The following is a 16,469-nucleotide window of genomic DNA, read 5'->3' as shown; positions in this document are numbered from 1 at the left end:
AACTTTTATTTTCCTATCCTACTCATTAAAATAATATTTTTACACAATAAAATAATATATCCTTAAACCCAAATAAAAACAAAAACCCAACCAACTGCTGCCACCACTACCACGAAGAACATACCCAAACTATTCATTTTCTTCAAACCCCAGAAACACCAGCCAGAAACTCATGGCCATCCAAACCCAGAAACCCATAGGTTAACAAAATTAAAATCAAAATCGGACTCCATTTCCACACACACACAAACGATTCACAAACGATTCACAAACACCGCCAACACACACAAACCCAGCAAACTCCATTTCCACCACGACCCGCCAACACACACCCACACACACAAATGATTCACAAACACCGAAACAAACCCAGCAAACAAACCCAACAAATGATTCACAAACACCGAAACAAACCCAGCACGCACCGAAACCCACCATCAAACCCATCGGAAAAAGGCACAACCACCGGACCTAAATCCAACCACCCAACGCCAACCCAAACACCACCCAAACGCCACCCAAATCCGACCCAAACCCAGCAAACAAACCCATCGGAAAAAGGTGAAGACCCACCCTCTGCCCAAACAAACCCAGCAAACACCGAAACCCACCATCAAACCCATCGCGCTGACTTCCAACCACCGGTCTCCACGCCGATCTCCACCGCGCTGACTTCCAACCACCACGCCCATCGCAGCCGCGCCACCACGCCGATCTATAAATCCGATCAGGCGTGAGCTCCGGTCTGGCTTGGTGATCTGGCTTGGTGATTTGGCGAGAGAGAGAGAGGGGATGAGAAACAGAGAAGGAAGAGAGCGAAAAGAAAGAGCAAAAATGAGAGAGGTGATCTGGCTTGGGTGATTTGGCGAGAGAGAGAGAGGGGATGAGAAACAGAGAAGGAAGAGAGCGAAAAGAAAGAGCAAAAATGAGAGAGGTGATCTGGCTTGGGTGATTTGGCGAGAGAGAGAGAGGGGATGAGAAACAGAGAAGGAAGAGAGAGAAAAGAAAGAGCAAAAATGAGAGAGGAGAGAGAAATTACCGGGTTTAAAACCGTTGGTGAGCATTAAAAAATATTTTTTCTTTATACCATTCAGCTACAGTACCATCTTACATTTGAGATGGTACTGTAGCTAAATCCCAAATTTAAGAATGGCATATGCAATATAGCCTTCCCACTGTTGAGTAGTTTTGGGGCTTAAATGCCAAATGTTCTTAACATTTGGCATTTACAAGCCCCACTGCTGATGCTCTTAGTAGAAGCAAAAATTTAGCAATTTAATATTAGAAAAAATTATTTTATCTATTTTACCATCCTATCTTACAAAACACCCAATATCAGCGATTTTATTTTAGCATTTAACATAATAAAATAATATAAATAACATAATAAAATAATATATCTAATACAATAAACAACAACCACCACCACTAACACAATAAAATAATATATCTTTTAATAAATTTTTTGGGATAATTACACTTTATCCACTTGTAGTTTGCCTCTAATTTGATGTGTCTACCCATGATTTAAATTTTGACACTTTACCCACCCGTGATTCCCACCGTTACTGTGCCGTAACCCACCTCTCCCTTCTCCGTTGCTCTAACACAGAATATGCAAAAAACAAAAGCTTTTTCAGATCAAAACACACTCACTCCCATCTCGTCTTTAATTCATCAGGCAAATATAGAATAGGTTGAGGTTGATGCAAAAGAAGGCACTTCAGTTGGCAGTGGAAGCTGAAAAGGGCGAGAATTAGGGGTTGAAAATGGATGGCAGTGTTGAAAATGTGAACTTTGGATCAAATTCTGATCTGGGTGTTGAAGAAACTCTGGTTGGGGTATCGAATTTGGGGGTTGAAAGTAGATAGCAAAGATGGAAATGTGAATGTTGAATTGGATTCTGAGGTGAGTGGAGAAAGAAACTCGGTTCAGAGTTCGAATTCAGGTGGTTTGGGGAGTAGAGGGACAAGAATAAAGGAGAAATTGGAGAGAGAGCTTAGTCCGGTGGCCATAAAAGTGGAAGATATCTCTTATCAGCATGCTAGGCTTGCTGGTGTTAGAGGAAGTGATGGGGAGACACATTTTAATGTAAAAGTTGTGTCTAAGGAGTTTGAAGGGAAAAGTTTGGTTAAGAGGCACAGGCTTGTTTATGGTTTATTGCAAGATGAGTTACAGAGTGGACTACACGCATTGTCCATTGTGGCAAAGACACCTTCTGAAGTTAATGGAAGTTGAAGTGTGTTGATGACTTATAAGCTAAATACAAAAAATGGAAAGCATCAACTAGATCTCCCCATCAAAAGATAGATCAAGCCCCTGTTTGGCTACTTAGAAAATGAAGGAAAAAAATATATCGAAAAATGTATCTTTTTCCTTCAGCTCCATCCATATCCACAGGAAATGAAGATCTCACAAATCAAACTGGGCCAAATCCTAAAACCCAACTCGGTTGAGATAAGCTATCCATTTTCCCATATCCCAAAAATGGAAATTCTTTAATCCCATCGATAAAAATGGAAACTTTGACATTCAAATCCTTTCCATTTCCTACATTTTCTCATCATCCAAACGAGACCCATGTAGAAACCTATAAAGTAGATCTATAATTTAAACTTTACAACCATTGTTAATAGATCAAATCTGAGACTGAAAAAATTAACAAATCAAATCGGAGCAGCTGTTACTGTGTTTTGATCTAAAAAAGCTTTTGTTTTTTGCATATTCTGTGTTAGAGTAACGGAGGAGGGAGAGGTGGGTTACGGCACAGTAATTGTGGGAATCATAGGTGGGTAAAGTGTCAAAATTTAAACCATGGGTAGGCACATCAAATTAGACGCAAATCACAAGTGGGTAAAGTGTAATTATCTTTTCTTTTTCTTTTTTTCTTTTTTTTTAACCTTCAACGCTACAGTGCACAGCCATGTTTTGCTGTGCACCGCAGCACAACAACTAAATGATATGGTTAAAACTCCACCAATGCACTAGCTTTTTATGCCACTTTTGTTATATTTAGTTGCTAAATTTAGCATTTTAAATATATGCCTCTACCAATACAAATGCTTTAAGCATTGTTTTCCACATGTTATTTTGAGGATGCTTTTGCTTTTAGTGGTTAATGAAATCGGATTTAATAAAAAAAATCAACGTCATAATCTTTAAATATACTAGTTGCAAACCTGCGCAATATGTTGAAAATTTTGACTTCTTACTTTTTTTGTTAAGTGAAAAATGAAAATAGTAGATAAGACTTGTAAGGACACAATTTGTGGCGACCCAAAATGATATTGGGTTCGCACGTAAAGAGGCTCAAACAATATCATTTGTAGAGCGTGGGTTTGAAAGGCTAGGCCTTGGTCACCAGGCGGTGGTTGGTCGTGGTGTTGATACAGAATTAAATCGGGTTCGCTCGAGGAGTCTTTCTCCTGGAGGCGGGCTGGGAGGCTCTGGTTTTTGGCCTTTTTTCCCAGCCTCCTCCTTGGTGCATCAACCTTCACATTATATAGCCCTTCTTGGTTGATCTTAGCCCTCCACTTGTTGATCAAGCAGGTGCCTACTTCAGTACCCGTCCCATCAGCTGTCCCTCCTTGCTTTTTGTTAGTTGCGATGATCGAAGTCACCCTGTCCAGGCGTCTTTTCTCATTAACATGGTTAGGACGTTGGCGGGTGCATTTAATGCGGGGAGGGGGGGGAACGTATTTACCCTGAACCAGTTTCGCACCGTACCCCCACGTGGGTCCCATTCTACTCGCATCTCCTTCAGGGGGCTTTTTGAGGGCAGCCCTCAACGAGATGTTGCTCTTCCCTTTGAAGTCTTGGAGTGCCGAGGACAGAGTCATCCTTGACTGTGTCCCCGACATTTCGACCTTTCCCCATTCGTCCTCGGCAAATACCCTCCTCGGCACGGGCCCTGGGCCCTGGTAGAGCGTGGGCCGGATCATAAGTTCCCTGGCCCCACAAGACTTATAAGTGTTAGTTTCAAATCCTACTTAAAATGATATGATTATTTTCTAACAAAGTATAGATAATACAATATATTAGAGTTTCTAATTTAAGCTATTTATATTTGTTATTTAAAAGTATTTTAAATTTAGTACTTTTTTTTTTTCAAGGAAACTTAATACATTTTACATTCAATTATTATATAAAGTGAGATATTTTGTAAATAATAGTCGGAATTTGTTTCTAGTGCTCTTTACAAATGGTTTATCCTCTATATATCTTGAATGGCATGAAGTGGAATTAGATATAACTATATGGTTTATAAGTCTTGAATGACCTAAAGAGGAAGTAGATATAGTAAAACCTTCACTTATATTGCAAAAATAAAATATAAAAAAATACAGTACTTTAATAAGAAAAATGTAATTTTATTAAGAACTTACCAATATCATAATGAGAATGTTACATAATTAGTAATGAAGGTTGCGTTTGGGATTAGAGTTTAAAATCAACTTATTTTTGCTACTATTCATGGGTCCCACTATATTATTTCAGTTAGTTTTTACCTTTATTTACAGTACTTTCAACAAAAAGTTTTCAGTTTCAAGCTTTCAGCTAAATAAGTTGTTCCCAAATGGACTCAAAGTAGCTCCTCTTTCTACACAAACCTCTCCTCTCAAAACATTATCGAAGTGGTCTAAATGGACTGAAGTGGACTAAGATGGACTGAAGTATGCCAAAAAGATTGAAGTGGACCAAAATGGACCGAAGTTCATCAAAATAGACCGAAGTGAACCTAATAGACTGAAGTGTGGACTAAATTGAACTGAGATGGACCGAAAAGGACCAAATAGATTTAAGTGGACCAAAATGGATCGAGTGGACGGAAATGGACTGAAAGGACAGAAGTTGACCAAAATGGACCAAACTGAACTGAATTGTACTAGAATGCTACTCTAAAAATAGATATATCTTTAATTATATATATTCTATTTATAGAAACATAGTATTAGGATTTTTTCACTTGCTTCTTTGAATTGATGCGATTGGTCTCCTTTAGGCTACAATGCAAGTGACTCAGATACGAATGAATCAAAGAGTAAATCAAAATAAGGACAAATGCGATTTGTTGTTGAATTTGCCAATAAAAAAGTGAGTTCTATGTCTAGCATTCCCATTTGTTCTTTGAAAACAGCTTATTTCTTAACTCTAGTTTCATTCTGTTTATGCTTTCTTATTAGTTATTACCCAACTTCATGCTGTTTATACAGTTGTGATTATCTATTACGTAAGAGAGCTTCACTCAATTTTCTCACCTCTTTAATTGACGTCCTTAAATATTTTGCCCTCTTCATGTATCTCTGGATATTTTGTTCTGCTATATCTACTGTTTCTTTTTATGCAAGGGCCAACTTCAACTCTTCAAGCTGTTAAACTTTATATTCATTATCAAACAGTATTATTGCTACTCTATAATCTTGTTAAATTCTTGCATGATCCTTGTGCTTTTAATACATACATACATATATATATATATATATATAGTGATACTGAGCTAATTATGACTTTTATTTGCACAAAACTGCCATTTGAGCTATTGCAAACACCAAAAAAAAAAAAAAAAAAAAAAAAAAAAAAAAAAAAACCTTTAAGAAACATAAAGGCTAGACTTTTTCTTTGCTCATAATAATGACGAGAAATGAACAAGATTGCGAAGCATGTTGCAATTTAGATAAAAGCAACTTATATCTAAAGGAAAGCATATCCAGCAACAAATTGCATTACTAATTGAGGGACAATGTTTGGGACTTGGGAGGACAATTGGGGGTTCTAGCCTCTAAAGGTTGGCTTTTTAATTTTACATCCATTTTGCTTAATATGAGGGAAATGAAAATGAAGGAATTATAAATGATCAATTGTGCGCAATAATTATGTAATATATATACCTCGTCTTCTGCAGTGAATTCGTGGGTTGTGATGGGTTCCAACTCTAACTGTGTTTCAATGATAATTTATGGGCTGGATTTGTTGTTGTTTAGTTCTCTTTCTTTCTCTAATATTTTAGTTTTGCCAGTTCTCTTATGTATTTACTTTCTCTAGGTACATTGCATCCATGTATTGTATTTATACCAAGAGTTAAAGGTTGAGTGGATTTTTCTTTCCTTTTCTTTTTACAAAAATTTCTGTTCTCATCACTCATGGTATTTTGTCGCGATGTTACAGTTGATGAGGCTGTAACTGCTAGGCTTGTTCTTTCTTTTGTTGATTCCAAATGTGTCACTTGGTTTGTTAAGTTGTAATTATGAATGATCTTGCATTGTATAGATTTTCATTGGATTCAAGAAGAATTTGCTTAAATAACAAGCCTCAAATACTGTACAGCATACTAGCATACATACTCTATTTTGCACAATGAACATTTGATTTATTTTGATCATGTAATATAACTTACAAGTTACAACCCACCTCTCACTTGGATGTTTGATTTTGTTAGTTTTTAGACCCCTGAACACAAGTTGTTTAACCTAGTTATTTAGCCAAGTGATTACTTAGATAAATTATTCAGTTCTAGGTTAACACAATAATATCATATCATGCAAATAAATCAGAAATATAAAGTACACCACAATGTTTTTACAATAAAACTTAGACCACTAACATCCTATTGCTATCTCAAGTAGAAAACTTACTACCACAATCACGTGATAGCTCCGAGTCTACGGACTACTTCTTTCTTTGATCTGCAGCAACCACAAGTTCTCCTACTTGTAACTTTGAGACTCTACTCAAAGGTTTCAGATCTTCTTTAAAGTTCTTTATGCAGCAACTGAAGAGATCATCAAGTTCTTGAAGCGAATCTTGATCTTGACAACTCTATATGTATGTATGAAGGTAAACACCTCTAGATCTCATAGAAGATTCAACACACAACTCTCCAAAATACTTCTAAAACGTAGCTAGGGTTTTTCCTTTTATACTTGAAGTAAAACACTTAACCCTACACATCATATGGGCTTGAGCTAAATTGAAATTTCTGCAAAAAATTAAATCTGCACGAGTTTCGATTGATTGAATCTAATTTTTGATCAATCAAGCCTTGCAGATTTTGTCCAATAAATCCTGCAATTACTCGATTCCAGTTTTACATTAAATCACACTTTGAGTAAGTCTAAACCTAGACTCTATATTTTGATCATGGTTTACCAACACAATACACATTGAAGTTTTAATACATTAGTTCCTTAAGTCTTAGAACCTAACAGATTCAAATATAAGTTACAACAACCTTTACTAAGATTTTAAGTAAATAATGTTACAAATGATTGGTACATAAAAATGAGGACAGATGCTTTTTGTATCGGTGTCAAGTTGCTACCAATCTTAGAAGTACATCCTAAGTATATGACATTGGTTTTGCCTTCTTGCCTCATCAATATCATATACTATATATAATAGCAGAAACTTTTTTATGCAATTAAGGCGGTTGCGACAGGTAGAAAAAAAGGCCCCTTCAAAATCTGCCATGTTACCAGTCAAAAAATACAGAATAAAAAGCGAAACGTTGTGCCTTACTCCTTCGCCATTGATAACATTTAAAAGATAAAACACTTAAGCGGACCGTTAGCTACCAACTTCTATCAATAAACACCGCCTAAAACTCTCAGCCAATTAATAGAAATCCGAAACAACGTGATCCTAGGTAGTTGCGAAATTAACTACAACGGCCATCTTTTATTCAAAACCTCCCTCAATTTATATTTACCTTTTGAACGATTTTTTCCTTGCAAAAACAGTGATAGAAGTTTCGAATTAATGTTTTGCTCTTCTGCAAGAATATTTACTCAGGAAAGAAAGTCTTTGGATTTAGTGTAGCAAGTGAAAAAGGTGAGAATATTTTCATTTGCTATTTTTTGAAGAGACCGAATAATTATAATTAAAAAAAAAAAAAAAAAAGATGATGTGAAGGGAGTTCGCAGATGCTCTCTGACGAGGAAGAAGTAAAGAACTGAAGCAGGGTATGAAGGAAAGGAAAAGTGATTTTATAGGAATAGTATAGGTGAGATATATCTCAATCACATATAGGATTGGGAATAGTAAGAGTAATTTAATAGGAACCTTCTTCGAATACACTGTACGAAAGCAAAAAAAAAAAAAAAAAAAAACTTTACAAAATATCCAATATGTGTCTTTATTTACACTTAGACCATTTATTTGCTTTATTGTCAATAAGAATCTATTCACTCTATTCATTTATTCTTTCACTTAAAAAAATTAACAATCATTATATATTGGGTCCTAAAAATAAAACAGAATATTAAATTTATTAAGTTTACTTACATTTACTTTGCCTATACATCTAATTTTTTTTCTTTTTTTTTTCTTTTTTGGATCCATATGTGATTTACTAATTGCCAAATTTTGTAGAAGAAATTTCATACATTTTCAGCGAAAAGAAAATAATAAAAGAGTGAGCATAAAACATTCAATGTGATTTTCTCTTTAATTAGATTGTGATAGAAATGGTTCTAGCCTACATGAGGAGGAGAGATATACTTTGGTATATGGTAAGAGGGCCAAAATGGGCAAATGCCCTTTTTTTCGGAAATTAAACATCTTTGTGCCCTCATTCTGAAACTAAATAGGGAAATGCCCCTCTTTTGTAACTCGATGATCCTAAAATCGAGTTATATGAAATACTCGATACTCCAATAATCGAGTTATACACAGGTTTTTCCCGCACTGCTGGCATTTTTTGTTTTGAATCTCTACATAACTCGATTATTTAAAAATCGAGTTAGTTATACTGTTATAAACCCTGATTTCGTACTGTCTTTGTGTCAGGTGGAGTGTTTCAATGTAACTCGATTCCTGGAATATCGAGTTATAAAGTATACTTGATATCCGTAAAGTCGAGTTATTCTCTTATAATTTCTGCACACCTTCTCCCACTCAGTGTGCCTTGCTCTCTGCTGAACTGAGGACTTTCTGCTGAACTGAGTTGGAACTCCTCCACGGATCAACAGCAGCTTTCTTCAAACTCAATTGAAATTTGTATCACCTCAGGTAAAAAATTCACATCACAATTTTAGGGCAATGTTATTTTCATTTGATATTGTACTAAATTTTGATTTTTTAGGTTGAATGAATGTGAAGTAAGTACATTGGTGTGATTTTGGTTATTTATTGTAGTAAACGTTGGTGAGAAGAGAATGAAATAATTTCTTTACTATAGCAACATTTTGTATTGCACATAATCATCATTGGTCAAACATTTACAACAACATTTAGTGTTGAAGACAATGTGTAGACATTACCAACAATGTCTATTGTTTATGAATGTCTTTGTTGTGTACCATTCTATGCAGGATTACATTATTTAGCAACAGTTGATACACACTGTTAACTTGATCATTTGGTGTTATTGTATTCAGTGTCAATGTCTGGTTCTGGCAACCCACAACTCTATAGGCCTCATGATGTGTTCACTGCTATGGGTCGTTGTTGGGTATTGGAAGATGAGTTCAGCTATCCAATCAATCCGAATTTGTGAAATAGTGCTTACGTTCACAATACCATGAGACAGGAGTGGGCTTGGTTATTTCGTGAACAACAAATGTTTTATGATGAGTTGGTTGGTTTTAAGTTGCCAGTGCCTCGGCGACTCGCATCACAAATGCCCAGAGACAGCATCGACGAACTTCGTAAAGCATTGAACCGCATAAGAGAAGAAAATAATCGAATGAAGATACGTCTTAATCGATATCGGACCCAAGTCGAGATTCGAGAGTCAGTGCAGGAAGGGTGGTATGAGCATGCACAGTTCATGCAATCACTTCTTGCTGATCCCATTTATCAGTCAGACGTGGAGATGTCAGATGAAGAGTAATCGTGTTGTGTCGTGGTGTAATTAGATTTTGTTGGAGAACTATTTTGCTTAACTATGTGTTATATGTATGGTTGCATTTGTACTATGTAAACCTTATTATTGATTATGAGAAGCATGCACGTTATTCGTAATGTAGATTATTCTCACATAAGTCATAAAAGTCAAATATTCTCACACATGATGTTTTTCAATAAGCACGTACGACATAACACAGAAAACATAAAATAACTTACACTAACATTATAAACTTAACCATAGACATAACACACACACACACACACCACAGTGGCATTCATTCTGATAGGTAGTCCTCGTAGTTGAGGACATTGTTACGTTCTGCCGGAGTGAGTTGCCTGTTTGTTGCAACGGCTTGCTCCTCCGCCAATTGTAGCATATGATACCTGGACTTACGAAGTATCATAAGATTGTTCTCTTTTTTTATTTTCGTCACTGCACGCTCATATTGGTGCATGTTTTGTCGTGGTAGTGTGAGCGAGCTACGCTCGACAAGAGGCGCTCCGATTTGCAGGAGATCATTGTGCAGAGCGTTGGACTCGTTCACGCGAAAGTCCCACTCCTGTTGCAATCCGGCATAGTATTCCCTCTCGTCAGAATCTCTTTGCGTTCTATAGTTATTTGGAAAACGAGGTAGCATCCAATTACGCATTGACATTGGAAAATGTGACTTTAGATCGGTATGTGTAGAAGTTTTGCAAGGGTAGATGTATGTAAATGGGACTTCGGTATGTGTAGATGTTTTGCAAGGGTAGATGTAAATGGGACTTTATATAGGGGTTTTGCAAGGGCAAGTATTCAGGTGGATGTGAGTATAAGTATTCACGTGAATAAAGATGATATGAGTTGACAGTATATTGTTCAGTGGCGTCTGTTGGTGCATGTGATTCGTTGAGGTAGCTGTCGAGTTACACTATAGCTTGTGCTACAGTAGCGGGCTGGTGATGTGTACTGCAAAAGAGGTTGCGTATTTATTCACGTGAAGACTATTCAACATTGATGTGCTTCATCTGACATGATTTGACGAGACAATGTTGAGCTGTGTTAAATGTATCATAAACTTCTCAGGGATGCTATAGGTACATCCTTTAAAAATGCTGCATTGCAAAAGGATGCATAGCTGTGTATTGACGTGCGTGTAGGTGATATGACTGGATAGGGTTCAACAGTGCAAAGCTATTGAGCAGCACTACGAACATCAATGTAGCAATAGGACCAATAACACTCGAAATTGATGCACAAAATTTTCTGCGTTGCTATGTGTATTGACGTGAGTGTGGATGGGTACTTCTGGTCAGGGTTCAACAATACTGAGCTATCCACCATAGCTACAGTCATTGCTCCCTATGGTGGAATTTGGCAAGTGTGATTGAAGAAAGCTGATAACAACATTAGGTTTTGTAATGGTTGGCAGGATTTCGCTGAATACCATTCTATCTGTTATGGTTATTTTTTAGTCTTCAGATATGAAGGAAATTCAAGCTTCCATATTGTTATATTTGATAAGACTGCCATTGAGATTCAATATCCACGTAGGAAGAATTGTAAATTGGAAGATCATCAGGTAAAAATATCAAAAACTTAGATGAAGATCATACAAACATTTCTTCCTTAATGTACAAACCCATAAAACATGAAGTCAGAGAAAAGTTTGTTCTTAAAAAATTACAGATTATGTCCAGAGGAAGAGAGAGAGAGAGCAATCCAAGCAGCCAAAAAATTGAAGCCTAAAAATCCTTCTTTCATGGGTATCTCGTGGCCATATAATATGGTGAGCCTTTATACATAATGTGATTATGATGTTCTCTTAAATATGGCTTGGAAACATATATGGGAAGCAAGTATATTATTGGGAAGCAATTTGTCACACATCAATGTCTTGTGCTATTACCCTCCATCAAAACCTATTAAGCAATGAGATTCGGGGAAGGCTGGGTTGCATTTTCGAAAGACAATAATTTAGAAAAAGGAGATGTCACTGCCAATGAGGTGATCGAAAGGACTCCTATTGTGATTAGTGTCTCAATATTTCACTTGGTTGACCATCAGAGTTTGGACAAGGATAACCTATTTAAAATTTAAACTAGTGATGTTTATGCTTATATTTAATTAGGGACTTTGATCAGTACTATGGTTTATTTCTCTGACCAGTTTGGTATGTCTTGTTCAAAACTATTCAGAATTCCTGTGCTTCATCTGACATGACTTGTTGAGACAGTACTGAGCTGTGTTCAATGTATCATAAACTTTTCAGCCATGCTCTGCATCCTTGAAAACGGTGCATTGCAAAAGAAGGCATATCTGTGTATTGACTGGACAGGGTTGAACAGTGCGAAGCTGTTAAGCAGCACATGTAGCACTACGAACAACATCTGTGTACCAATGTTGGACAGCTCACACCCAAAATTGATGCATAGCCAATTCAGGGATGCTCTGCCTCTTCGAAAACGGTGCATTGCAAAGGGTTGCACATATGTGTATTCACGTGAGTGGGGATGGGTACGTGTGGTCAGGGTTCAATAGTTTCGAGATGTTGAGTATCACATGCAGAACTACATCAATCAAGTGTAGCAATGATGGACAGCTTACCCCCAAAAATTTGCTTACACTTTTGAAGGGTCCTCTGCATCCTTGAAAATAGTGCATTGCAAAATGTTGCATATCTGTTTATTCACGTGAGCATGGATGATATGACTGGACAGGGTTCAATAGTGTCGAGTTGTTGAGCAGCACATGCAGAACTGCGAACATGACTTCGCCGAACAGTGCCGAGCTGTGTTAGCCTTTTCCAACCTCACTTGCCAAATGCTAGTATTACGAGCAGTGAGTGTAGCAACAGTAGAGAGTTTTATCCCCCTATTTCCCTACAAACTTTTCAGGGAGTCTTTGCAGGTAGAAAATGTAGTTACATTTTCTCAACATCAATGTAAAATTACATGAAGAAAACTATGCTTCCAAGTTTTACATCAATGGCTTCCGATCATCACAATTGCAATATTAGGGAGCTTTCAAGCAATGCTACAACAAACCAATAACTTGAATGAAATATTTCAAAGGCTGATCAGGCTTTTAGGCCTTTACTCTATTTTTAAGCAAACCAAATATCGTTGTGAGAGTGTGTTGGGTGAGCCATATGGATTTTCAGTGAGTGAGTGGTTAGTCTGGTTTGGACGAGTCTTTATGTAATGTATCTATATAAAGTAGGACACTATTACAACTAAGATACACAGATACGTGCATATTATATCGTGACTCAAAGAACTCATATAAAAGAATTATTCGAATTATTGAATCATATGCGCGGTTGGTCTATGTGGTTTGGATCAGTCTGTATGTATTGAATCTATTAAATTTTCCTACAAGTAATGTGCAATAAATATAATTTGGAGGCATTTCACTTCCTAAGGTTTTCCCTACATTACAAAGCAAAGGACATTGTTCGTCCATGACCCACATTACTTGAATGTAGCAACAAAGAACACGTATGAAAAAAATGAGAAAGTGATTTCACATAAACTTAGCCAAAAGTAATAAACAGTTAATCTTTAGAGTTGCAAAAGTTGAACATACATAATCATCATTTGTCACACATTAACAATAACATCATGTATTGCACATAATGTGTAGACATTAACAACAACGTCTAATGTTCGTAGGTAGAAATTTTTGGAAATCATCATTGCTTGAATCTGAGAAGTCTGAAATATCTGTTTCATCATCTAACGCTGTAATTTCATTAATAGACTTCATGGCTCGCTCTTGCGCCTTCCCCTTTAGATGCTTCCTAGCTTTTTGGATTGCGTGAAAACGGTCTAGTCGCCTTTGCATTTGATTGTTCTCTTGTTCAAGACGAGCAAGTATGTTGGCAGGTTCATCTCTAGGTAACTCGGCAGAGCGTGCCTTAGGAACTCGTAACCCGTGCCATCGACAATACACCTCTAACTCACACCTCTTCTCGTATAGGGTTGACCATGGTGGTTCTGCTATAGTGAACTCTATTGCGGTGGTATCTGTACTTAGTTTTGTAGGTTTGCCGACCATGATGTGTCCGACGCTTCCAAGACTCTCATACGTGTATATTGGCATATTAACGAAATCTCTCTTCTTTCCAACCCATTTTCCTCCATAGTGGTCTGTGTATGTATGTAGTTGTTGATCTGTTGGAACTTGTGATGATGCATTTGTTGAAGTAGGTCCAAACTTGTTTCGCATTGTACGATTTGATGTTGAGGCATTGCGACTCATAGCTTAATCAATCTACGAAGTTAGTGGGGTAGAAAGTTAACATTATATCACTGGTGCATTTATAACCTCATTTCACGGTCCAGGCATTACAATTTCACTTATTAGGGCCTGTCATGTCAAACCCTTCAGGAAAAACACTATATGAACAAGATTTTAAATGTTCCTAATGTCACATCAAAGGTGGGCAGTAGTTGCAACAGTAGATGTAAATGAGACATCTGTGCATCCAATTTCACAATTCTGTATTCACGTGAGTGTGGGTGTGAAACAGTGTCGAATTGGGTATCCACATCGTGTAGAGCACCGAACATGACTTGACTAAGCAGCAGCGTCTGTTGGCACATGTGCTGCGATTGAAGGAGTTTGATATGACTACAGTTGGTGCTACAGAAGCAGGCTGGTGACGTGTGTTTAGAGTTGGAACTTGGTCACCTTCAAACTTCGCTATATTAATTGTGTTTTGTCTTTCACCAGCAAGTTCGCAATATTAATTTATTAATTATGTTTGGTCTTTCACAAAATAAATTATGAAGATCACAGTGTTTTCTGTGATTTGGTCATTTTGAATGTCTGTAAACATGATGGTGTGTAAATATGACGGTGTTCATTATCTTTGGTCATTAAACATTTACAGGTTAAAAGCATCACTTTGGTCTCAGAACCATCACTCTTACAAATTACGTAGCGCCATAGGTCATGTACAAGTGTACTTTCTCTTGTAATCGTAGCCAATTGATGTGAGACTGCATTTGAGGGAATACCTACTTACTCGACTATTCGATCAAACATCGTGGTCAAAGACTTGTCGGTTTGAAGCGAGGCCCAATTTGGTCTGAATACCACATCTGTTATACCGTAGATGTTGGTGGTGGCTTGAGCGCCTGGTTATATCTGTTTAATTGTGGACTTTACCTTTACAAAATCTTAAACATCATTAGTCATTGTCGTTGGTCATTTTCAAGGATGGTAGTCAAAACAAGGCATATTAGAATACAAATGATATTTTCAAAACGCATGGCCCCTGCGCAAGGATGACACGCATAAATCGAGAAATGGTCCAAATTTTTTTCTTTCCCTAATCCTTGCGTGAATTCTGCTTCACTGTCTTCTTCGTTGTTTTTGCACTTTCTGCTTCTTTACATGCGTTTTGGAGTCTTGCTCAACAGGTTAGCCCAGACTTGTGCTCATAATTCTTTTAGAGAGAGTTTGAATCTTTGATAGTTGTTATACTTCAATATTAAAGCTTTAAAATAGAAATTTTTTTTAGAACTGTTGAAGCTTATTAATATTTCACACCTTCTGGATTCACTATAGTTTTGGTGGTTGACTTAGATATTACCACAATTATATTCCAGATTTTCGTTGAATTAAATTTGCTGAGTTAGAGCTTCTCTTCACTGTTGTAATATAGTTGGCTGTTAAATCTCATAAAATGATAAAATTCTTTAAATTTAGAACGTTGGGAAAGCTGCAAATGTTAAACTACGAAAATTTTATCTAATTATTGTGTAATCATGACATGAGAGCAAAAATATAACCCAAGTTTGCATTTTTGGCCTAAGTTTGCATTTGGAGAATTGTATGACAGTTCTATATTTTTTTATTTTAGTGGCAATTTGAAGAACATGGTATCCGTTGAAAGTAATTTGATATATTAATATGATGGTTAGTTTCATGACCATCGTTACTATCATTAGTATTATTGAAATGGATGTAATGGTCTAAGAATTTTTTATGTTATTATGTGATTCTATATAATATCAAGTAGATCCAAGTCTGTGTGTAAATAACATTTATTTCATAATTCTGTACGACGCTCACGTGTTTTTAGATTATAGTAATTATTAATACAAATGGAAGGTTTTGTGAAAGCACAATTCGTTTACAGGTTTTGATATTAACGATGAACCACCTAGGAGATTTTCCTTGGAACAATGGCTGAAGCTATATCTTGACTTCAGGCAACTATTTTTATTGGAGGTTTTGCTGAGCTTACATGTATTTTCCACTAATTGGATATTTTTGTCGATCTTAAATCAGCAATTATATTATTCTGAATTTGATCCTCGCCTGGACTATTCCTCATGCATCATATTTTCATTACAAAATTTATTGATGAAACCTTGCAGTGCAGACTCGTCGAAAAAGATAAAAGCGACACTTGGCATGACCTCATTCACTCTAGCATTAGGTCTAACGGATTTTTTTTAATCAAATATGAGGAATCCAAACCTGAAGTGGTTTGCTCTTCCCATGTATATTAGATAACAGTGAGCTGAAGATAATAAACATCGTGAAGTTTAAGTATGTTGTGAAGGACCAACCACGATTAAACAGATATAACAGTGACCTCAAGCCACTAACATCAAAGTTCTAAGAG

General features: G+C 36.6%; 2 protein-coding genes, 1 long non-coding RNA gene and 1 pseudogene across 3 annotated transcripts in view; 3 read left to right on the top strand and 1 right to left on the bottom strand.

Moving 5' to 3' along the window:
• LOC126697803 (staphylococcal-like nuclease CAN2) overlaps positions 1-16,469 on the bottom strand; it is a 39,465-nt gene that overhangs the window by 4,238 nt on the left and 18,758 nt on the right. The window lies entirely within an intron of this gene.
• LOC126696662 (sufE-like protein 1, chloroplastic/mitochondrial) lies at positions 1,770-2,238 on the top strand. The gene is made up of 2 exons (XM_050393349.1): positions 1,770-1,818; positions 1,868-2,238. Exons 1-2 carry the CDS (start codon positions 1,770-1,772, stop codon positions 2,236-2,238), a joined length of 420 nt encoding a protein of 139 aa, XP_050249306.1.
• Positions 8,520-9,969, top strand: LOC126697806 (uncharacterized). Its single transcript, XR_007646262.1, has 2 exons — positions 8,520-9,006; positions 9,375-9,969. It is a non-coding gene; the product is annotated as an uncharacterized LOC126697806 (long non-coding RNA).
• Positions 15,070-15,156, top strand: LOC126698000 (U6 spliceosomal RNA; annotated as a pseudogene).

The sequence above is a fragment of the Quercus robur genome, chromosome 8, assembly GCF_932294415.1.
Source record: "Quercus robur chromosome 8, dhQueRobu3.1, whole genome shotgun sequence".
NCBI classification, from domain to species: Eukaryota; Viridiplantae; Streptophyta; class Magnoliopsida; order Fagales; family Fagaceae; genus Quercus; species Quercus robur.
Note: the sequence above shows the minus strand (reverse complement) of the source record. Positions and strands in the feature narration are given on the sequence as shown.

Excerpts from the sequence above, each read along its gene's own strand:
- LOC126696662 (XM_050393349.1), top strand. The coding sequence starts at position 1,770 with ATGGATGGCAGTGTTGAAAATGTGAACTTTGGATCAAATTCTGATCTG. Across the intron at positions 1,819-1,867 it reads TGGATCAAATTCTGATCTGG|ATAGCAAAGATGGAAATGTG; the intron begins GTGTTGAAGAAA and ends GGTTGAAAGTAG.